This window comes from Microcebus murinus, chromosome 14, assembly GCF_040939455.1.
Source record: "Microcebus murinus isolate Inina chromosome 14, M.murinus_Inina_mat1.0, whole genome shotgun sequence".
Lineage (NCBI taxonomy): Eukaryota > Metazoa > Chordata > Mammalia > Primates > Cheirogaleidae > Microcebus > Microcebus murinus.
Window position 1 is genome coordinate 26136344 of NC_134117.1, and position 24518 is coordinate 26160861.

At 35.9% G+C, this 24518-nt stretch overlaps 1 protein-coding gene across 4 annotated transcripts in view; it reads left to right on the forward strand.

Moving 5' to 3' along the window:
• Positions 1 to 24518, forward strand: part of ERLIN1 (ER lipid raft associated 1) — a 40121-nt gene that overhangs the window by 9830 nt on the left and 5773 nt on the right. For all 4 annotated transcript variants that reach the window (XM_012768400.3, XM_076009859.1, XM_012768405.2 and 1 more), the window contains 6 exons: positions 17 to 63; positions 2079 to 2140; positions 4310 to 4435; positions 6369 to 6442; positions 13791 to 13849; positions 16417 to 16508. In XM_012768400.3, the coding sequence (XP_012623854.1) occupies positions 17 to 63; positions 2079 to 2140; positions 4310 to 4435; positions 6369 to 6442; positions 13791 to 13849; positions 16417 to 16508 (460 nt within the window). The remainder of the gene's footprint in view (positions 1 to 16; positions 64 to 2078; positions 2141 to 4309; positions 4436 to 6368; positions 6443 to 13790; positions 13850 to 16416; positions 16509 to 24518) is intronic.

The following is a 24518-nucleotide window of genomic DNA, read 5'->3' on the forward strand; positions in this document are numbered from 1 at the left end:
ATTTTTTCTTCTCTAGACAACACTACAAACTGATGAAGTTAAAAATGTGCCTTGTGGAACAAGGTAAGCTTTGTCCTTGCTTACCAGCCTCCCTTTAGTTCATACAAAGTTTCTGTTCCTAAAGCTGTGATCACTTATACATCTTTCAAGTAGATAAGATAATAACCCAAGGGGATTTCTGATCTGAGCATTACTTGAGCAAAGGTCTGTCTCTAAATAGGAGTTTTCCATCTTAAGAGCCTTTGGCAATATTGAAAAAAATAAGAGTTTTAGAGCCAATAGACTTAACTAGGTGTATCAGCATGCCACATCTGCTTTATTGACTAATTTTTTAATAGACTTTATTTTTTACCACCATTTTAGGTTCATAGCAAAACTGAGCACAAAGCACAGAGAGTTCTCACATATCTCTTGCCCCCATACATTACTTTGACTTTTCTTTTTTTTTTGAGACAGAGTCTCGCTTGTTGCCCAGGCTATAGTGAGTGCCGTGGCGTCAGCCTAGCTCACAGCAACCTCAAACTCCTGGGCTCAAGTAATCCTTCTGCCTCAGCCTCCCAAGTAGCTGGGACTACAGGCATGCGCCACCATGCCCGGCTAATTTTATATATATATATATATATGCCAATTAATTTCTTTCTATTTATAGTAGAGACGGGGTCTCACTCTTGCTCAGGCTGGTTTCGAACTCCTGACCTTGAGCAATCCGCCCGCCTCGGCCTCCCAGAGTGCTAGGATTACAGGCGTGAGCCACCGTGCCCGACCTACTTTGACTTTTCTAAGCTTACTTTCCTCGTTTGTAAAAAATCAGGTAATAAAACCTACCTTGCAGAGTTGTTTTAAGGGTTAGAGTTAGTGTATATGAAGTGCCTAACCTAGCACTTAGGCCAGAGTAGGTGTTCAGTAAAACATAGTTTAAAATTAAGTCATTCCATCTCTTCTCATTTGTAGCATTAAATGCCATCTAATTTAGAGTTTCTGATTCAGTAGGTCTGGAGTGAGGCCCAAGAATTTGCATTTCTAACAAAAGTTCCTGGGTGATGCTGATGCTGCTGGTCTGAAGACCTCACTTTGAGAATTGCTACCCTAAAGAGGTTTAGGGGAAAAAAGGCAGGCAAGGCCCAAATTATTTCTAAAGTACAGTCACTTCATTGAATTGTTTCAAAAGAAGAAGGTGAAATTCAAGGTATTTTTTAAATTACCTATTTTAAATGACCTAAAATATTACTATTAAAAGAATACAAAAGAGACTTTGACATCTATAGAGGGACAGAAGTACTTTTTTTTTTTTTTAAGACAGAGTCTTGCTTTGTTGCCCAGGCTAGAGTGAGTGCCATGGTGTCAGCCTAGCTCACAGCAACCTCAAACTCCTGGGTTCAAGCAATCCTGCTGCCTCAGCCTCCCAAGTAGCTGGGACTACAGGCATGCGCCACCATGCCCGGCTTATTTTTTCTATGTATTAGTTGGTCAATTAATTTCTTTCTATTTATAGTAGAGAGGGGGGTCTCGCTCTTGCTCGGGCTGGTTTTGAACTCATGACCTCAAGCAATCCACCCGCCTCGGCCTCCCAGAGTGCTAGGATTATAGGCATGAGCCACCGTACCCAGCCAGAAGTAATTTTTTTTTTTTTGAGACAGAGTCTCACTCTGTTGCCCAGGCTAGAGTGAGTGCCGTGGCGTCAGCCTAGCTCACAGCAACCTCAAACTCCTGGGCTCAAGAAATACTTCTGCCTCAGCCTCCCAAGTAGCTGAGACTACAGGCATGTGCCACCATGCCCGGCTAATTTTTTCTATATATATTAGTTGGCCAATTAATTTCTTTCTATTTATAGTAGAGAGGGGGGGGGTCTCGCTCTTGCTCAGGCTGGTTTCGAACTCCTGACCTTGAGCCCTCCTCGGCCTCCCAGAGTGTTAGGATTACAGACGTTAGCCACCGCGCCCGGCCCAGAAGTAATTTTTTAAAGGGTCTCTGTTTTAAGTTAATATATTTGATTATCTAGTTCTCCTTAGGTCTATCTATAACTCTCTTTTATGGATTCTCTTTAGTAGTTTACACTTTTTCCATTTCTTTGTTTTTAGTGGTGGGGTCATGATCTATATTGACCGGATAGAAGTGGTTAACATGTTGGCACCTTATGCAGGTATGTTATTCCTCTATCCTGCTGTTTTTATAGTTATATTCAGAGTGTTTATAACTGAGTGAGTCCCTGAGTAGAAAAATACTTTTTGTTTTGTAGCCTCATTGATTACTGATAAATATAAGAGAATAATCACTGAAATATTTTCCATTTTTAGGGAATAGAGGCAGAAATAGGTCAGAAGTTCTGGGCAGGGTTGACTTTCTGCAACTATATGAGTTATTGTGAGCTTAGTGTTTTTAAGAACAAAATGGTCATTGATTATTTCTAGAACAGGAAAACAACATTTCATCTACTCAAGGAGAGAAATAATATCCTTGTGTGCTAAAAGTCTATAACTGATCAATTCCTTGGGCCACACTGGTTTGCCATCACAAAGAAATCTTTCCCAGTTGAGATTGCTATAACTTGTAGAGCAATCTAAAAGTCTTCAGTGTGGGGAAAGCATTTTCTTGGTAAAGCATGAAACTCCATAGAGATGGAGTAGGTACTATTCAAATCAAAAACTTAATTAGAACCTCTGAAGAAAGATATACAGTATTACAAACTCAAAACCAGATAAAAGTAGAAGAAAAAAAAAGGGATATGGTTTTTTTTGAGACAGAGTCTCACTGTGTTTCCCAAACTAGAGTGTCGTGGTGTCAGTCTAGCTCACAGCAACCTCAAACTCCTGGGCTCAAGCAATCCTTCCGCCTCAGCCTCCCAAGTATCTGGGACTATAGGCATGCACCACCATGCCCGGCTATATATTTTTAATTGGCCAATTAATTTCTTTCTATTTTTAGTAGAGACGGGGTCTTGCTCTTGCTCAGGCTGGTTTCAAACTCCTGACCTTGAGCGATCCTCCCGCCTCAGCCTCCCAGAGTGCTAGGATTACAGGCGTGAGCCACCTTAGCCCAGCCCTTAAGGTATACAGTTTTATCTTTATCCTTGCTAATAAAATTGACATGTCCACTATGTACAGAATGGTGTGTTTGGCAAGAACAATTAAAAAAGAAGTTATAGCTTTTGCCTTTAAGGGAGTTTTATTTTACTTGGAAGACATGGTACAGACCTAAAAAAGGTATATCGGAATGTAAGATCGTGCTAAATTTCACATCATCGGTACAGGAGCAAATAGTGAAAAGATTTCAGAGCAGAGAGCAGGTATATTACTGACATATGGATTTGGATCATATTTTTCAGAGATTAAATATTTTCCTTGTCTATTTTTTCCATCTCTCTTTTTTCCTTGGTCACCAATCATTGGAATGGATTGTGATTCAAAGTAGGAAAAGAGACGAGATTGATTCTCTAGCCAGAGATAAATAGGAAACTATTATATCACCAATTCATTTGGGAAATGATCAAGCAAGTACGTTAGTCAGCAAATATTTATTGATGACTTGTCCATTAACTTTGATCTAGAATACAGTTGCAGCTAATGTCCCCCATGGGGCCAGGGGAGCAAGTCCTTGAATCTAAACATAGAGCAGAAAGCAGCATGTTTTCATAAGTAGAGCACAGGTTTTTGACATGGTCTAACATATATCTTTGGGGACATTTCTAAAATTCTCTGGTTCTTAGTTTCCTAATATGCAAAATTAGGAAGATTCTCTGCTAATCTATGCAAATTGCCTGATATAAAACCTAGCCCAGTGAATGTTAGCTCCTTTCCCTTCTAGCCTGGTGTCTTTTTTACAGCCCTTAAAATTGCCTTTTTAAAAATGGTCTTTTGCAACTGCTTCCTTCTTTTATTCCCACTGGTCTTCATTTAGGTTAGTCCCTCTTTATCTCCACTCAACTTTTGCTTCACAGTAATTGCCTTATGCTTTTCTTGCTTCTGATCTCTATGGCTCTTAATTCATCTTTACATTGCTGGCAAAGTACAAATCTGGCTGTGTTATGCCCTTGCTTGAAAACTTTGACAGTTACTTATTACCTCCAAAATAATGTATACTCTCCTTAGTATGGACTTCAAAGTTTGCTTGTTAGTATTGCAAATGCAAGGATATCTGGAAAATTGAGCACAAAGAACACATTGAGGTTTGTGAGTCATGTTTTATATTTTCACTATTTTGTTGGCACTTTTCCTCCTGTGTAATATATTACTCTTAATTTTACCCTGGCTGAATTTGAATATACCTGAGTCATTGTTGGTTAAAACAAACATGGGTTGTACCTTTTCTTTAGTGTTTGATATTGTGAGGAACTACACTGCAGATTATGACAAGACCTTAATCTTCAATAAAATCCACCATGAGCTGAACCAGTTTTGCAGTGCCCACACACTTCAAGAAGTTTACATAGAATTGTTTGGTAAGTGTCTTACTTATGTAAATAGCCCATTGGAAATCTCATTCACCTCATTTATTAGTAAACCTTATGCTATTTGAACATTTCTTCTGAATTTGTTTCTTTTTTTTTCTTTATTTATTAATTCATTTTTAGCGTATTATGGGGGTACAAGTGTTAAGGTTACGTATATTGCCCATGCCCGCTTCCCCCTCGAGTAAGAGCTTCAAAAGCGTGTCCATCCCCCAACGTTGCACATCTTACTCATTGTGGTTGTATATACTCATCCCTTTCTCCCCCCTCCCACCCTCCCGACACCCGAAAAATGTTATTCCTATATGTCCACTCTTCTGAATTTATAATAGAGCAGTTGTCTTCAATATATTTATTTTTTAAGTTTAAAATTTTTTATGTAACTTGGTAGAGATTAGAAAAATTTATTTACTCACAGACTGTATTCTGTTTTTACTATGATAGCATAACTGAAAATTAGCTTTGTTACTGTTTTAACAGATACTTTGAAGAAATTTAAAAGTCTATGTCCTGGGGCTCCCTGAGACTCAGCCTCATGCTTAATGATTTGGTAGGAAGACTGATAGTACTCAGTATATAGTTGTATTCACAGCTATAATAAGATTTATTATAGTCAAAAGATACAAAGCAAATCAGCAAAAGGAAAAGGCCCATTGGTGAAGTCCAGCAGAAACAAAGCTTTAAGAGTCTAAGATTGGCCTCAAATTAAAAAAAAAAAGAGTCTAAGAGTCTTCTTACAATAGAGTCACCCAGGATGTACTTAATTCCCCCAGGAACAAGTTGTGACAACACATGTGAAATATTGTCTACCAGGGAGGTTCATTAGAGACTCAGCTCCCAGGGTTTTTATTGGGGGCTGGTCATGTAGGCACCATCTGCCTACCACATACCAAAATTATCAACTCCCAGAAGGAAAGGAGGTGTTCAGCATAACCATATTGTTTGTATAAATAGTTCAGGCACAGTAAGCCACTTGTATCAGTTCTGGGAATGGTAAGAACCCCCTGCAAATCCAAGTTACCAGATGCCAGCCAAGGGCCAATTTGCAACCAGGCCTTTCTAAGGATCGCATTCTCAGGCCTGCTATGTTAACTCTCTTCTGCACAAATTACTTTCATTTGTGATAGTGAAAGTTCTGACCAGGGAATGGGTTGTTGCTGTTGGTTGCTCACTTCTCCTTTCTGAAATTTGTAGTGAATTTCTTAGAATAGGCATAGGATGGTTAATCAATATAAAATCTACCAATTGATTCCTATTTGACAATTGACAACCACTGCAGTGGCATATGAGGAAACTGATAGGTTCTGCTTTGTCACATCACCCATCTTTTTAATGGTGAAAGTACCATTACTATTCTGTGAATTTAGTAGGTAGAAAATCCATGAGTTACAAAGCAAGTGACAATGTCTTTATTATGCATTCTGTGTGCTTTGAAGACTTTTCGATGAACTTTTCTCTCTCTCTTCTTAAATCTAAAAATATAATAAGGCTGAGGCCTATGTAAATCAAGTTTAGTAATTTGGGAATTTGTGTAAAGATTGACTGAAAATAGGGATTTGCTTTTTTATGAGAATCAGGATACAAGTTAGGTAAGATCCCTGAATTAAGATATTAGAGACCCAGATTATCCATTTATTAGATAAACTATTTTACTCAATAAGTAAGTTCATCCAGAGTTAAATAATAAGTTTATTGGATGAAATTATTTTATTGGATAAACTTTGACTAGCTGCTTATCATCTTCCTTCCTTAATTTGTTAGATAATTCCTCACAAAGACCCACACAAAAGGCGGGGAGAAGCAGGTTATGCTCTGTAAAAGAATAGTACTTTAGGTGTAGTAATGATTGGTTTTGTTTCAATAGTAATACAATGTAAAAAAAATGAAGTATCATGAGATCTGTTGTTCTTGGCTTAAAAAACAGATCAAATAGATGAAAACCTGAAGCAAGCTCTGCAGAAAGATTTAAACGTCATGGCTCCAGGTCTCACTATACAGGTAAGTCCTCTTCCTAGGGAAGTTCTCTGGGAATTGTGAGAGCTTTGAGTTTAATACTTTCATCATGAAACTGCCCGATGGAACCAAAAAAAGAAAAAAATAATAATAATAATACTTTCATCATATTTTTTATTCAGCAATTACATAATTGAAGTGCTGTGGTGATTTATAGAACACCTTTCTCAACTGGACCTTAGGTCTCTTCTAAAATAAAATACTCCGCCAGGCATGGTGGCTCACGCCTCTAATCCTAGCACTCTGGGAGGCTGAGGCAGGAGGATTGATCAAGGTCAGGAGTTTGAAACCAGCCTGAGCAAGAGTGAGACCCTGTTTCTACTAAAATAGAAAGAAATTAATTGGCCAACTAAAAATATATATAGAAAAAATTAGCCGGGCATGGTGGCACATTCCTGTAGTCCCAGCTACTCAGGAGGCTGAGGCAGAAGGATTGCTTGAGCCCAGGAGTTTGAGGTTGCTGTGAGCCAGGCTGACGACGCCATGGCACTCTAACCTGGGCAACAGAGTGAGACTCTGTCTCAGAAAAAAAAAAAAAAACAAAATAAAATAAAATACTCTTGTAGTCTACCATGAGTGGCTTTGTGAACTCTTCAAGGGAACTGATAAGTGATGCTCTTATAAGAAAATAACATTTGTATTTCCGCCATGTATAAGGCATTATTAAGATATGGTAATGGTTATAAATCAATATAAAAGTAATCCTTGCCCTCAGTAAGATTATGAAAAGGGAATTCAAGTGTAAGATTTAAATAATAATTCTATACAAAATAGATATCACGAAATACTGATTTACACGTGAATTCATTAGATGATTATTGCCTTAAGAGGAAGAACTTTTGATGAGTGTGCCTGTGTGCCTTGGGGAGAACTGTGATTGAGTTGAGATTTTAGGTTGGTCTGGAAAAATTAATTGGATTTTTATGGGAGAGAAGAATGAAAAAGGTATTTCAAGTACACAGGATGGCCTGAGTAAAAGCAAGGTAGCAGATGGATTTAGTGTGGTAGCAGCATTGAGAGATAGAATGGTAAGAAGTTGGTTATACCCCTGCTTTTCTTGGTCACTGTTTTCAGTTGTGGGTTGAAATCCAGGAAGTTGTAATTCAATTTTAGTGGGTCTTGACCAGCATTTTAAATAAGATGGAATCGAATATGAAAAGAAATGGCAGGTAGTAAGTTTAAGTATTCAGTGAAACTTTTGTTTGTTTTACGTAAGTGTGTGGGGGGTGGATGTTTATATTGGGTTTAAATGCAAAATGTGTTTCTTACTGTGTCTGTGATTAATAACATTTGAAAACAATTTCTCTGGATCTGGATTACCCAAGAAATGGTAATGTGGCTTCTCTAGTGTCCTTTCTCAGAGGCTATATAGGAAGGAGATCAGTTGATGGTTTTGATGAATGTTACTGCAACTAAACATAAAGCTTTCTTAAATGTCACATGTGTCTGAATTCTTTTTGCTCTGTGGCACTGCCTACAGAGAGTGTGTTTACTACAAGTGATCATGTGTGTGTGTTCTTCTCATAAACAAGACCGGAAAGATGGATGAGGTTTTTCCCATAGCCTCATATTCTGCCATTATCTCAGGTGCCTGCCTGAGGGTGAACCACCAAAGTTAAGGGGTTGTTTGAAATGATCAGAGGTAACTTTATAAAATCCTATTGGTTGTCTAGTCATTTGTAGCTGGAGTAGCTTTTTTATTTTAAAGATAGTGAACCTGGGCCGGGCGTGGTGGCTCACGCCTGTAATCCTAGCACTCTGGGAGGCTGAGGTGGGCAGATTGCTCAAGGTCAGGAGTTCAAAATCAGCCTGAGCAAGAGCGAGACCCTGTCTCTACTATAAATAGAAAGAAATTAATTGGCCAACTAATATATATAGAAAAAATGAGCCAGGTGTGGTGGTGTATACCTGTAGTCCCAGCTACTCGGGGGGCTGAGGCAGGAGGATTGCTTGAGCCCAGGAGTTTGAGGTTGCTGTGAGCTAGGCTGATGCCACGGCACTTACTCTAGTCAGGGCAACAAAGTGAGACTCTGTCTCAAAAAAAAAAAATAAAAGAAAAAAATAAAGATAGTGAACCTGAAGATCAGATATTCTTAGATGCTGCCCAGGTTGTTACTCAGAGATATAGCTCATTCTTTTTAACAGTTGCCTAGAATTCCTTTTCTTGTATTATTAGCCATTTCTCTATTCACAGTTTTTTGCTATTCAACAATAGTGTAATGAACATTCATGACACATGTCCTTATATGTACAGATTGTCTTTCATACTGGCTGTACAAATCTACATTCTTACCAGCAGTATATAAATACTTGTGTTCCCACCAATTCACCAGCATTGGAAGCAATCAGACATGCTAATTTTTGCCATATGGGTAGATATGAAGTTATATCTCCTTTGATTTGTGTTTCTTGGTTATTAATGAGGTTGAGCATCTTTTGGTGTTTTTATCAGGCAGTTAGACTCTCTTCTGTCAATTGCCTATATATATCCTTTGCTCATTTTTCTGTTGGATTGTTTTTTTCTTCTTACTGATTTGTAGTAGTTCTGTATATATTCTGGATATTTTTATACACATGCATGTTATAGAAAAAAGTTAGGTATTAGGAAAAGGATGAAAAACAAAGTGAAATTCATCAGTAATCTTACTGTGCAGAGATAACAGTTGTATCTTTCCAGATTCTTCTTAGTATATATGAACATATGTTTATAGATATAAATAAATACATGCTAAAGTGGAATCATACCAAACCTGCTTTTATCACTAATAGTATCAATATCTTTCTAAGTAAAAAATATAGATTTATTTCATCACTTTTAATGGTTATATTTAGTGAATTTCTGTGGTTTCAAAATTTTTACTGTTATATACATGTTGCAGTGAACATGCTTATATATACTGTACATCTTTTAAAATCCTTCCCTTAGGATAAATTTTTTAAAGTAGAATTGATGAGTCAAAGTGCATATTCTGTTTGGGGGCTTTTGGTACATACTACCAAATTGCCTCTCAGAAAAATTTTAGTAGTATCTCGCTCTCTCATCAACAGGATTGGCGAGCTGTAGTTCCTACACATTTGATTGTGTAATTGTACCCAAATAATTAGTAGGTGCAAGATCTTTCTTCCTCTTTTAATCCTTTTGGAGAAAATTAATCTTGTATTTGTATTAATTATTGAGGTTGAGTGCCCTAGAATATTTTATCGGCCATTTGTATTTCATTTATGACTTGTTTGTTGGATTTATTCATTTTTTTAGTTTATGGTTTTTCTAATTGATTTAAATTATGTTTTAAATATTGGTTATTACAGTTCTTTTTAAAATGTATAATAAGCATTTTGTTTTAGTTTTTTCTTTGCCATTTAATTTTGTTTTCCCCTTGACAGTTTTGGAGTTTTATGCTTCTACATAGTAATTTCAGTGGTATTTTTTTAATGGTATATTGCTGAGCTGTATGCTTCAAGATCCTTTCACTACTTCAAAAGTATACAAATTTAAATCAAATCAGAAATTACAAAATTTTTCTCTACTTTTATAGTTGTAGTCTTAGATTTAAATCATTAATTCCTCTGGAACAATTTTGATGTCAATTGTGAGATCAGGCTTCAATTCCTTCCCCCTACCCCAAATTGGGTAGTAACAGTAATCACTGAATAATTCTTTCTCCATCTTCCACCTTCTTTGAAATGGTATTTGTGTTGTATTAAATATATGCTATAATATACTACAGTCTTTTTTTGAACTTTGTTCTGTTCCATTGTTCTTTCTGTTTCTACTCTTTCATTAGTTATTGAGCCCTTGAGCTTTTCTCATCAAATCTACTTCTCTCCTGTTTTTTCCTTCATGTCAGTAAGTGGCTGCTCCTTCCCCCCAGACCAGTGTAGCAGTGTGGGAGGCACCTTTGACAGTCCCTTCACCTTCAACATCTAATCACCATATCCTGCTAATTTCACCACCAAAACCCATGTAAAAGCATCCATGCCTCTGCACTGCCACCTCCTCAAGCCAAACCATCGTCTCTTGCCAGTACTTCCCCGTAGCCTCTTATCGTCTTTCCTCCTTTTCACTTTTACCTTTGTCTGCGTCATTTTCTGCACAGCAGCAAGAAGTATCTTTTGAATTTATTTGTTGTTTTTATTAAAAATCATTGAATGAAAAAATGTAGTGTTGTAATACATTCTTAAAGTGGTAGACAAGATCTCCGTTGTTTTAGTTGCTTTTGTATTGTTATAAAAAAGTTTTTTTACAATAGTTGGAATGTATTTTTAGAACTGCAGATCTGTTTTTCAGCCTTCCTATTTTTAACACATTACCATATGGTTGTGATAATTCAACTTTTAATTCAGTTTTAGAACCTGGTAAGGTACATTATCTTTTCAAAAATAATGGCCTTTGATATGTCTGCAAGTTTATTCTTCCAGATGAGTTTTCATTATTGGTATTTTCAAGCTATATCAAGTACCTAAATATGCATATAAGCTCAAAAATAACAATTTATGATATTACTTAATCATATCATACTTTTTGTTTCTTTTAGAATTTCTAACTTTGGGGAAAAACTTGAATCCTAAGTTAAATTAATGCTCATGCATTTAATGAATTTTAATGCTGTTCAGTATATAGTCTTTTTTTAAGCATTGAGGAACGCAGTTTATTCTTGGTAGATTTATCATGTGTCTGCAACTTTGTTGAATTCACTCTCTCTAGTGATTTTTTTGGGGGTTAATTTCCTTAGATTTTTGAGTTATGGAGTTATACCAAAAATAAAATCTTGATTTTACCCTCCACAACCTAGTACTTTCCCAGTCTCTAAAATCATCCTATTTTAATTCTTTACATAGCGCTCATAATTATCTGAAATTATCTTATTCATTTACTTGCTTTTTGTTGTTACTGTCTCTTTTCTCTCTTCAAATTTTAAATTATGTGAGGGCAGTCTTGCCTTGTTCACTGCTGTGAACAGTGTTTGGCACAGAGTAGGCACCTGATAAATATTTGTTGTTAAATTAACATTCTCTATAACAGTCAATATTTAAATTTTTCCTTTCCCTTATTCATACCCTACTTTTCTTCTTGAAAAACTGCTCTGGTAAATTAAAATGGTGAAAATGGTCATCGTTGATATTTTTTTTCCTATGTTATTTAAGGAAGTGACTATATTATATGCTGGCTTTTGATTTAAAATATATGCTTATAACCCAGGAGCCAGTTTGAACAAGTATATTCATTTCATCAGCCATCTCCCCCACCTTTTCCACTCACTGTGTGTGTGTGTGTGTGTGTGTATTTGTATCATTATTTTTGGATATGTTGTTACTTCTTCAGTCTCTTATGATGCAACTTACTCATGATATCTGTTACAGCAAGTGTTTATATTTTCACATATTTGAAAATCTGTGAGTTTTCTCAAGATTAGTAAGCATGTGATATGTTCTTCAGCCTCATATAGGAAAATGGGAGTCTCCAAAAGACAGTCCTATTTTACACTTAAAAAGATGTGTAGGCAGTTTCTTAATTAAATGGAGTAGGGCAATAACTTCCCTTTGAATCCTATTAATCCATATTGAAAGTCATCTTATGTCTGATTGTCATGTAGTAAAATCTGGCATCTCTCACAGATTCTGTTTCTGAATTTTTATCTTCTGGGTATCTCCACTGAGTTGTTCCTTATGGCCCCACATGCCTCGCCTTCAGCATGTCATAAGTTCTTTCCACAGAGGCCCCAACTGCTTATTCCATTTCCCTGCAATCTTTATATTTAGTTATGATAGTCCCCAAAATTACCTACAAATTTGACTCCTCTCTTTCTTGTAGGGAATGTAAAGTTGCTTAAAAGTTTTTAAAGCTTGCCTGGGCATGGTGGCTCACCCCTGTAATCCTAACACTTTGGAAGGCTAAGGTGGGATGCTCTCTTGAGCCCAGTAGTTTGAGACCAGCCTCAGCAACATAGCAAGACCCTGTCTGTACAAAATATTTTTAAAATTAGGCAGGTATGGTAGCACGTGCCAGTAGTCCCAGCTATTTGTGAGGGAGGCTGAGTCAGAAGGATTGCTTGAAGCCAGGAGTTTGAGGTTGCAGTGAGCTCTGATGACGCCACTGCATTCTAGCTCAGGCAATAGAGTGAGACCCTGTCTCAAAAAAAATTTTTATGCTTTCTTTTAGTTACTTAGTTCATTTGTTCGTTCATTCATTAGTTAGAGACAGTCTTGCTGTGTCTCCTGGGCTGGAGTGTGGTGGCATCATCATAACTCACTGCAACCTCAAATTCCTGGGCTCAAGTGATCCTCCAGCCTGAGTTTCCTGAGTAGATGAGACTGCAGGCATGCACCACTACACCTGGCTAATTTTTTGATTTTTTGTAAAGATGGGGTCTCACTCTTGCTCAGGCTGGTCTCAAACTCCTGACCTCATGTGATCCTCCCACCTCAGCCTCCCAGAGTGCTAGGATTACAGGGGTGAGCTACCATGCCCAGCCAAGCTTTTTTAAGAAACCTTAAACCAAAACCTTAAAGGCTTAAAAGTTTAGTCAGTTTCCATGGGGAAATTAAAACTTTCTTCAAATCAGCAAAGTATTTTTTGTGTGTGTTTGTGGTGTAGGTGGGGGGTACCGGATGTTTAACTAGTAAAATCAGAAGCTTTTGAGAGATCAAGTCCTTTAGGCAGAAAATTTGGCCTTCAAAAAACAGCACTTTCTAATTAGATAATCTTAATTATGTCAGAGTACACTGTGGGAAACAAAGTGTCTAGTAAACAATATCTACAAAGACAGGTAGATAGTACTAAGATTCCAGGAAGAAAGAATATAAGCCAATAATTGGTACTTGTTTTCCTTCAGCCACCAGGTTATTTACAGTGAGTGCTAAGTGATTTTAGGTGTAGGAAGTGATAAGGTAATTTACTTACCATGCACTGTATTAAATTGCATATAGCGACCTGGGTTTTCTGTTTGGTTTTGATTTTGACTAATTGTTTCTGACTTTTCAATTTCAATCTTGGACCTTTGCCTTCTGTCTGTTTTTTTGGTTTGCCAGTTTGAAAAGGAAAGCAAAAGTATCCAACTTAAAGAGCTTTGTAAAACATCTTTTTTAAGGGAGAACCTTTTATCTAGGGGAATTATTTCCTCAGCGGGTAGAGTGGCTTTCCCTGTAGTCCTGCATTTTTTTAAGGAAATGTGAAGCAACTTATCTTTGATTCTTGGTGTGATGGCATGAAAAGTCAATTGTCTAGTGGGATCCCCACATGTGTTAGTATCATTTGAGGCACTCTTCTATAGAAGCTTTACTTTGAAGATTTATTTTTCAAATATACTTTGGCTTTTTCACTTTTGTTTTTTAGGCTGTGCGTGTCACAAAACCCAAAATCCCAGAAGCCATAAGAAGAAATTTTGAGTTAATGTGAGTAATATGCATGGGCTCTCAATATTTCTATTTAAGGCTGTCTGTATATTAATATACCAGTTTAGAGAAAACATGAGAGATAATACACTCTGGGGTAGAGAGTATATAGTTTATCTTCTATACTCTTATTCTAGTAATATTACCTATTTTCTTGTGTTAATTCCCACTAGACTCTTTATTAGCTTTCTCTTTATGTATGGACTTTTCAGGAGCAGTTTCAGTGGCTAAAGTTGTAGGTTGCTATAGAACTATTGCTGGAAGCCAAAGAGCTATAATTTTATATGAATAGTACCTTGAATTAAATATTAATATAGAGGAATAAGTCCTAGCTGTGAAGGTTCAAGAGAGTGCCTGTATTTTGTTACTATGTTGTAATGGTAAGAATAGACACCCTGTTGATGTAAAGTTTGGTTTTCCATTGTGTGTGATTGTGTATCCACAATTGGACCTGAATCTTTATAATTTGCCTCTGGGGAAATTTTGCTTGAGTTGACTGCTACGTCTTCTCTTTTATGTGTCCAGGGCTGGCTGTGAATGAGAAGTTAGTTGTTTAATGGAAAACTAATTTCTAAGTGTTTTAGAGAGTCCCATTTAGGGAAATACTACACTTGAAATGGCAATATTTTTGTATGGCAGGTACTGGCAAAAACAAACAAAAGTCTTTAGGAAATTTATCTGATATATTAAGAGGGAAAAATACAAGGTGCTGGAAAATAAATTTGCAAAAGGCAAGAATACAATAGATGTATAAACATAGGGGGCCCTAGGAGTAGTAATATTGCTTCATGGGGTGATACTCTTCTGAGTCCTTTTTGTTCCCAAGTCTGTATCTTCCTTCTATCATGCGGAGTTTTATTTTTTCTTTTTTTGTTGTAGAAAAGGAATACTTCTTTTAAAGCTATAAAGCATAGAGTGCCAGGTAGATCATAGGTGTGATCCACTTATAGAAAAAAGTATTTATTAAAGGCTCAGGATGCCTTAGGCTTTAAATATGATTGCTTCTGGTGATGGAAAAGATAAATACTGTGTGTTCTCTTGCCCTCAAATAACTCAGTATTCAGAATATCGTTTCGTGTCTTGATCAATGTTGACAGAAGGGGAACTTTGAGAAGAAATGTTTTGGGGAAGCTATTTGGAGTTACTTTTCAGATAATTCTGGATCTTTCTTCATTTCATAAACTATTGGAATTTCAGAATTAAGAGCCACTTTGGGATTATCCAGTCTAACTTCTCACATAATAATCTTTTTAAATACCGTTTCTGCCATGTGGTCATCCAGTAGCCACTTATGCAAGCTTGTATAAGCCAGCATTTCTGTTACAGGTTGTATGTCCCTTATCTGAAATGCTTGGGACCAGAAGTGTTTTTTGATTTTTGATTTTTTTCAGATTTTTGGAATATTTGGAATATAATAAGATATCTTGGGGATGGGACCTAAGTCTAAACACATAATTCATTTATGTTCCATAAACACAATATAGCTTGAAGGTAATTTTATGCAGTATTTTTAATAATTTTGTGCATGAAACAAAGTTTGTGTTAAGTACTTATATGTGGAATTTTCCAATTATAACATGATGTTGACACTCAAAAAGTTTCAGATTTTGGAGCATCTCAGATTCTGAATCTTTACACTAGGGATGTTCAAACTATATTATAAGCTCACATTCTTAGAAAATTTTCCTTATGTTCAAGCTCCCCACCCAGTTCACTACCTAATAACTGCCACCTAGTTATATTGTCTATACAAAAATTAGGGCCACTGCACATGAGTGTTTGCCTGAGGAGGGCAGGGGCTGAAATCCAGCTCCATTCTGCTCGCCAGACTGTGCATCTGAGGGACTGCATCTGCCCAGAGGCTGATTTTTTTTTTTTTTTTTTTTTGAGACAGAGTCTTGCTCTGTTGCCTGGGCTAGAGTGCTATGGCATCAGCCTAGCTCACAACAGCCTCAAACTCCTTGGCTCAAGGGATCCTGCCTCAGCCTCCTGAGTAGCTGGGACTACAGGTGTGTGCCACCATGCCTAGCTAATTTTTTTTCTACTTTTACTTGCCTGGCTAATTTCTTTCTATTTTTAGTAGAGATGGTGTCTTGATCTTGCTGAGGCTAGTCTCAAACTCCTGACCTCAAGCGATCCCCCCACGTTGGCCTCCCAGAGTGCTAGGATTACAGATGTGAGCTACCACACCAGGCCCTGGTGCCCTCTCTGACTGGCACAGTGGTGCTGTGTGGGTTAGCAGGAGGCCTAACAGCAAAGGAAGTGTTTATATATTCCCTTCCATATCACAGGGCTTTATGTGATAACAATTAGAAGGAAAAAATTAGACTAAAATTCAAATGTATATAATTTTTTCCTATCTCTGGGTGATTTTGGGCAAATCATTTAGTCTTTCAACCTCAGATTCATTATAAGTAAAACAAGATAGCACCACTTTTACCTACCCTAATAAGTCAAACAATTCTTACTGAAAAATGATTCTCTAATGCACTACAGGGTCAGAATTACTGGCTATGACTCCACATACGAAAATAATTTCTAATTTTTTATAATGTTTTGCTTCACAGGGAGGCTGAGAAGACAAAATTACTTATAGCTGCACAGAAACAAAAGGTTGTGGAGAAAGAAGCTGAGACAGAGAGGAAAAAGGCTGTGATAGGTACTTGGATTTCTTTCTGAAATGAATGAATGTCTCTAAGGATGTGTGTTAATGAGTTTGTTCTCTTATTTGTCAGTCTCATATTGGGTATTGATGGGTTTCAAGTAAGATTGTATCATATGTGGTGGAGAACTGTAGAAACTCCTAAAACCTTTAAAAGTAGGTGTGAGACCGGTACTTAATGAAGTGCTTTGGCATTCCATCATGTGGTCAGCTGCCATTATTGTCTTCTTCAAGAACAGAGAGAATGGACAGAGTTTATGGGAGCTTTAGTCTCTGTGGAGTAGGTTTCCATTTATACAGATTAAGGATAGGAAAACTTTTTGGCCAAAGCTCAGGATTATAGTATGCATCCTTGGTAGTGACATGCACTTAGTTTTATCTGGATAGATATTGTCATCTGTGAAAATATGGCAGGATTGCTTACAGCTCATTTTGAATTACAGTGGCTTCCCTTCCACTCTGGAATACTGTATATTAGACTGCCATCAGTTGATGCTGAAAGTTTAAGACTTTTTTATTGAATAATTCAAAGATACAAGAAAGTACAGAGAACAGTATAATGAAGGCGTAGGATTTTGCCATATTTTCTTCAGGTCATATTTTCTTTTAAGGAAAAAAAATTTCTGTTTGAAGCCTCCTTTGTACCCTTTGCTGTCATATTTCTTGATCTTATCAGAGTATAGCTTCTATTCTGAAGTTGAAGTATATCCTTTCTGTCCTTATTTTTATACCTTTACTGTGAATATGTAACAGTTTATAGTATTCTTTTACTTATTTGAAACTACAAAAATCCTATCAAACTCTACCTTTTATTTTAAAACTTGCCCTTTTTTACTAACATTGTTTGAGTTTTTTTCATATTGATGTATGTAGATCTAGGTGTTTTTGGTTTTGTTTTGTTTAGATGGGGTGTTGCTTTATCATCCAGGCTGGAGTGCAGTGGCAGGATTGATTTTAGCTCACTGTAACCTTGAACTTCTGAGTCCAAGTGATCCTCCCGCCTCAGCCTAGAAACTAGCTGGGATTACAAGGGCACGCCACCACATCTGGCTAATTTAAAAATTTTTTTTGTAGGGATGGGGTCTCGCTATGTTGCCCAGACTGATCTTGTGCTCCTTGCCTCAAGCAATCCTCCCCCCTTGGCCTCCCAGAGTGCTGGGATTACAGGTGTGAGCTACCACTCCTGGCCAATCTAGTTTATTTTTAACTGCTGTGTATTTTATTCTGTGAGTGGACCTCATTTTATTCAGATGAACAAATGAAGAGTTATAGGTAGTTTCTAGTTTTTCCTTATTACAAACACTCCTGCAGTAATGTTCTTATCCATGTCTCCTTGTGCACATGTGCAAGAGTTTTCCTAGAGTAGCATTACTCAATGTATCAGTGCCCTGTCACCAACTTTTTGTTTCTTTGCCCCTATGAGATGAGCACAGAAATTGAGAATGGATGTTTTTAAGTTCTTATAGGATTTTAACACAGTAATATTTTTAATTTTTTTTCTAGTGCTGTAATTCATTTTTATTACATTTTACTATTTATTAGTTCCTAATAGATTGAAATATAAAAAAAAAGAAGAAGAAGAAAGAAAGAAACGGTGTTTTCCCACAGATAGCTTGAGAAGCATTGCTCTAGAATACATGTCTCACAGTAGAATTGCTGGGTCATATGTGTGCATGTCTTCAAATTTAACATGTTGCCAAATTACTCTTTAAAATGATTCTTCCATTTGACTCTCTTCAACAATATTTGAGTTCTAGTTTCTATGCTGCCATAATTGAGTACCCATTTCTGCACATCCTCCTCAGCCCTTGGAGTTATCAGACTTAAAAACGTATGTCAGTTCAATGGTAGACATGGTATCACATAATTTCTATTTAAATTTTGCTGATTATTAGTAAAGTTGAATATTGCTTATTTGTTCAGATTTCCTTTTTTTGGTATATGAATTGCCTGTTAATGTTCTTAGCCCATTATTTGATTGCTTTTTTTAATTGATTTGTAAGAGTTCTTTATATCTCTCCTGGATAATGATCCTTTTCAAACATCTTATTTTAATTTGTGGCTTTTCTTTGAACTTTATAATTTCTTTGACATATGTATATATTTAATTTTCATGTAGTGAAATTCATTAATCATTTCCTTTATGGTTTGTGCCTTTTCTATCTTGTTTAAGAATTTTTCCCCCTACCTCAAAGTAATAATTTTATTCTAAAAGTTTTGATTTTCATATTTAGGTCTTTAATCCATCTGGAATTTTAGTGTTTAGTGTGACATAGAGATTCAGTTTTATTTTTTCCAAATGCCAAGCAAGTTGTCTTAGACAAACTACTTATTGTAATAGTTCATTATTTCCTCTACTTATTTCTAATGCCAAATCTATCATGTAACAAGATACTATATATCATTTGTTCTAATGCTAAGATCTCTATTTTGTTCCAAATTTTTGGTCTGTCCTTCCCCAATAGTGCATTGTTTTAATTATTGTAGCTTTTATGTTAAGTCTTGCTATGTGGTAGAGTGAGTTTCTCCTTAACTATTCCTCTTAACTGTTAACTGTTCCTATTCCTAAAATTGTTCTGGAATATTCTGTGCCCTTTATTCTTCCATATAAGTTTTAGAACCAGTATTTTTTATAAAATACTGTGTGGGGATTTGATTGGTATTGCATTGAATGTATATATCGATTTGGAGAGAATTGTAATATTTTATGATACTGAGTCTTATAAATCTGTATTTTTACATTTATGAGAAATGTCTTTCAAAAGGTGTCATAATTTTCTTCTTAAAGTTCTTGGACATTTGTTAGAGATTTATTCCTATATATCCTTTAAGTTTTTCAATATTATAAATAGACTCCTTTTTAAAGGCATATTTTCTAGTTGGTTTTGTAGAGGTATGCTGTTTTTTATTTAGCAACCTTGCTGAAAATGCTTTTATTTCTAATAGTCTCTTGGATTTCCCACTGGAGCAATCATATTATCTTCAGATAAGGACAATTCTATTTTTTTCCTTTATAGTCCCACATCTTTTATTTCTTCTTCTTATCTTACTACTTTAGGCTATGACTTATAGTATGGTATAGAAAAGAAAGATGATGATAAGCATTCTTGTCCCTAACTTTAAATAGTACCAATTATGTTTGCTGTACTTAACACTTATTGGTTAATGAAGCTTCATTCTATACTTTGTTTGCCAAGAGCTTTCATCGTGAATGGCTTTTAACACTTTTAGAATTTTTTTCTACATATCTTGAGATAAACATGATTTTTCTTTTTAAAGCTATTAATAATAATAAATTATATTAATGCATTTTCTACTACTGAATTATCTTTGCATTCCTGGGGTAAATATCAACTTGGTCATGATGTAGGAGATTCACCCCAGTACATGTCTCAATATAGTTTGCTGGTAATTTCTTTAGAAATTTTCAGTTTATAATTTTCTTTTCTTATATTCTTACTGTCAGTTTTTTTTTCTTTTCTTTTCTTTTCTTTTCTTTCCTTTTCTTTTCTTTCTCTTTCCTTTCTTTCCTTTCTTTTCTTTCTTTTCTTTCTTTCTTTCTTTCTTTTCTTTCTTTTCTTTCTTTTCTTTCTTTTCTTTCTTTCCCTCAAAATGAGTTGAAGAGCATTTCCATTTCCTGTATTCTGGAGCATTTTGTATAAGATATGTATTATCTCATCATTGTAGATCTGGTGGAACTCACTTGTAAAAACCATCTTGGTGTAGTGGGGTTTGTGCTTTTTTCATTTGCATGTTTTTATGGTAAGATTTAACCTGATTTAATTTCTATATTGAGTATAGGTCTAGCCAGGTATTTGTTTCTTTTTAAGTCAGTTTTGGTAATTATATTTTTATAGCAAATTGTCCATTTTATCTAATATTTCAAATTTGGGGACATAAGCTTTTTTATAGAATTCTCTTATGATTTTTGAAACCTCTACCCAAATATGTATACCCCCTTCTCATTTCTAAAATTGTTTGTGCCTTCTCTTTTGCTAGATCAGGTTTTGCCAGAGATCTGTCTTATTTATACTTTATTACTTCCTTCTTTCTACTTTTGTTATTGTTTTTTGGAGACAGGATCTCACTCTGTTGCCAGGGATAGGGTGCAGTGACATGATCATAGTTCACTGCAGCCCTGAACTCCTGAGCTCAAGTGATTCTCTTGCCTCAGCCTCCTGAGTAGCTGGGACTACAGGTGTGCACCACCACACCCAGCTACTCTTTTTAAGTTTACTCACTGACTGTTTTCTAACTTCTTGATTTAGATATTTAATTCACTAACTTTCAATCTTTTCTAAAGGAAACATAGAAGATTATAAACTTTCTTCTAAGTACTGCTTTAGCTATGTCTCACAACTTTTGAAATATTTATTGTTGTTCAGTTTTAATTCTTTTAAACATATTTTCATTGTAATTTATTTCACTAATGCATTTTAAAAGCATATTTTAAAATTTCTGGTTCAGTGGGTTTTGAGGGGCTACCTTTTGATTGTTGATTTTCAGTGTTACTGCATTGTAGTCAGAAAATAAGATCTGTTATATGAATTCTTAAACGATTGTTGAAATTTGCTTTGTGGCCCACCTATGTGTGGTCATTTTTTTTAATGTCTTATGTGTGCTTGAAAAGATTGAGTATATAGTCTCTATTTGTTGGATACAGGTTTCTTTATATATCCATTTGATCATCAGCCTTATGAATTGTTATTCACATCTTTTGTATTCTTCTAATTTTTGCCTATTTGAGCTACCAGTTACTGAGAAAGATGTGTTAAAATCTCCCACTATGACCATGGATTTGTTGACTTGTAATTTTTTTTTTTTATATTTTGGGGCTGTATTGTTAAGAACATTCAGGTTCAGGATTGTTACATCTCCCTAGAGAATTGCTCCTGTTCGGTAATACTTTGTTATCCTTACACATGTTTTTTGCCTTAAGATCTATTTTGCCTGATGATAATACAGCTATGCCAGATTTCTCTTGGTTAGTTATTTCTTGGTGTATCTTTTCCCATCCTTTTACTTTCAACTTTTCTATGTCATTATGTTTTAGGTGTGTCTCTTGTAAACAGCATATAGCTGGATTTTGTTATCTTATCCAATGTGAGAATCTGTCTTTTAACTGGTGAGTTAGTCTTTTTATACTTATTGTGGTTACTGCTATATTTGAATTTGTTTGTATCATTTAATTATGTGCTATATACCATGTATTTTTTCTCTGCTTCTTTTTCCCCTCTTTTCTGGTTGGTATTGAATTGATTGTATGTTCTTTATTTTCTTCCTTTTACTCGATTGGAAGTTTTATATTCTGTTTCTGAAATGGATAACTATTCATTACCTATAAAATATTAACAAGTATGCCTAACTTGACAAAGTCTAAAGTTAATCATTCTCTTTGTCCTCTTCTTGAACAATACCTTAGAATGCTTTAACTTTAATCACTGTCTTCCAATCTTACATATTATTATTGCCTAGTATTGTAGTTTCATGTTGTCTTTATTCTCCCATTGATTATTATCATCATCATTATTAATTCTTACAGTAAACGTTATTTTGATTTACATGTGTTGGGTAATATTTTTCCTCTCCATTGTTTCTGGCAATTTGTTTATTTTTTCTAATTCTTGTTATGTTGATATATTGCATTGTGGTGAAGTCAGGGCCTTCAGTGCACACATCACTTTAGCAGCACACATTGTACCCACCAAAGAACCTCCCATCATCAACCCCCCTGTATTCTTTTTTTCCTGCTACATTTTTTTCTGTGAAGGCTAAGAAATGAAAAACTTCTTCAGTTGTCCTTGGTCTGAAAATGCTTTTATTATCATTCTTGAATGGTAATTTAGCCTACAATTCTAAACCAAACTAACTTTTCCTTGTCATTTAGCAACATCATTTCAATTTTGTTTGGCCTCTTTTACCCATTTACAAGAATGCTGTCAGTCTAATTGTTCCTTTGAAGTAATCAGTCTTCTCTTTTAGCTTTTAAGATTTTTGTTTCCATATTTGGGTGTTCTCCTGGTGTGTCCAGGTAGAGAAAAGCTTAATTCTCACTGGGCTAGTGGGTAGAGGATTTTAGTCTCTCTTTCAGTAGAGTGGCAGCCCTCTAGAAGTCTAGATTTATATGCAGGAGTCTTAGTTCTAACATCACAAGTCCTTATCTCCTGGCCCTGCATGGGCAAAAACCCAAGTCCCTCTTCCTTCTTTGTCTCATAACCACCCTCAGGGCTGCCACCATATAGACTTTTGGTTCTCCCTTTCCTTAATCACTTGAGGATCTTCCATTCATTCTTATGAACTCAGGCATGCATTAAAAAACAAATTTGTTATATTTTATCTAGCATGTTAAGGTGGTGGTGGCTGAAGGGGGAAGGGTTTTCTCACTAGTCTATGCCACCATTTTTCTAGAACTAGAAGTCTGGTTATACTCTTTATTGGTTTATTCCCTCATGACAGAGAGCTTTGTTGAATGGGATTACCACAACAGTCCCCCTGTGTTGAGATGACATTTTCTGGGTTCTAAGTGCAGGCTCCAGATCCCTTACCTTTTATTTTTTTATCTCAACTTTTTGCTTATACTTAAATTTCTAGCTTAGTTGAACATAGTAGTTTGATTTTAGGATGGTATAATATAGATTGATTTTACTCTGATGGGGAAATAGAAAGTTTTATCTCAACTTTTTGCTTGTACTTAAATTTCTAGCCCAGTTGAACACAGTAGTTTGGTTTTAGGATGGTATAATATAGATTGATTTTACTCTGATGGGGAAATAGAGAAGGTATCCTCTGGAGTAGTTGGTAAAGGGTACTCTTTCCTGATAAGAAGAAACCAATTGGAAATTTTCTTTCTGTTATGTACTTTCCCCAGGGGCCAGAGATAAGATGTGTTAAAATACCCACCTTATTTGACTGAAGAGGAGAATTAAGAATGTTCTTTAAGAGTTGCAGTGATTGAATTTAAAGTGTAATTAGAGTCTTTCTTTCCTGGTGCTTTGGTTGGCCAGAGGTTTGCTATGGGTGTTTAGTTTCCTCTGCATGTACTTGCCTCCTGCCTTCTACATGTTCACCTCCAGCACTTGTTTTCCCATTCTCAGATGAATTATCCTGCTTTCTACATTATCTTACACAGCAATTAGAATACTCCTCGTCTGATAGTGTTTTCAGCATGTCATTTCCCTGATGCTAACTTATCAGTAGATCCTGAGGATATAAAAGTAAGCTTCTTAGCCTGTTAGTTGAGACAGAGGTCTCCTAGCCCTCTTTCTGTTTTTATTTTTTGTTGTCTTGTCCACTGGCTCTGTATCACCTCTTCATTGTGACTTGTTCATTCATTTCTTCTTGCTTTTCTTTATGCTTCCTGGCATGTCTTTCTAGGTCATATTCATTATTTCCTTTAAGATTCCTTCCAGAAGAACTTCCTTGGTTTAACTTCTCTCTTTTATTCTTTTATTTTATTTTATTTTTTATTTTTTATTTTTTTTAGACAGGGTCTCACTCTGTCCCCCAGGCTGGAGTGCAGTGATGTCATCATAGCTCACTGTAGCCTCAAACTCCTGGCCCCAAGCGATTCTCCTGCCTGAGTTTCCCAAGTATCTGGGACTACAGGCATGTGCTACCATGCCTGGCTTTTTTCTTTTTTTTTTTTTTTGTAGAGATGGTGGTCTCACTATGTTGCCCAGGCTGGCTTGAACTCCTGGCCTCAAGTGATCCTTCTACCTCAGCCTCCCAAAGTGCTAGGATTATAGGCATGATCCACCATGCTAGGCCTCTCCTTTATTCTTTCTCCTGCCACATTATATAATTGTCCTACATTGCCGTGCATTTCTATTACTCTGTTTTTGTTCTGTGGTACTTTCATAAAGTATCTTTTCTTTCCCATTAGCTTGTGGACCATTGCTGTATAGTCCCATGAAGGATTGGAACTATTAACTTTTTTTACTCCCTCCCGCAAAGCTAGCACTGTCAAAGGAGAATAGTGAAGTAGGAGATAAATTCCTTTTTTCCTTT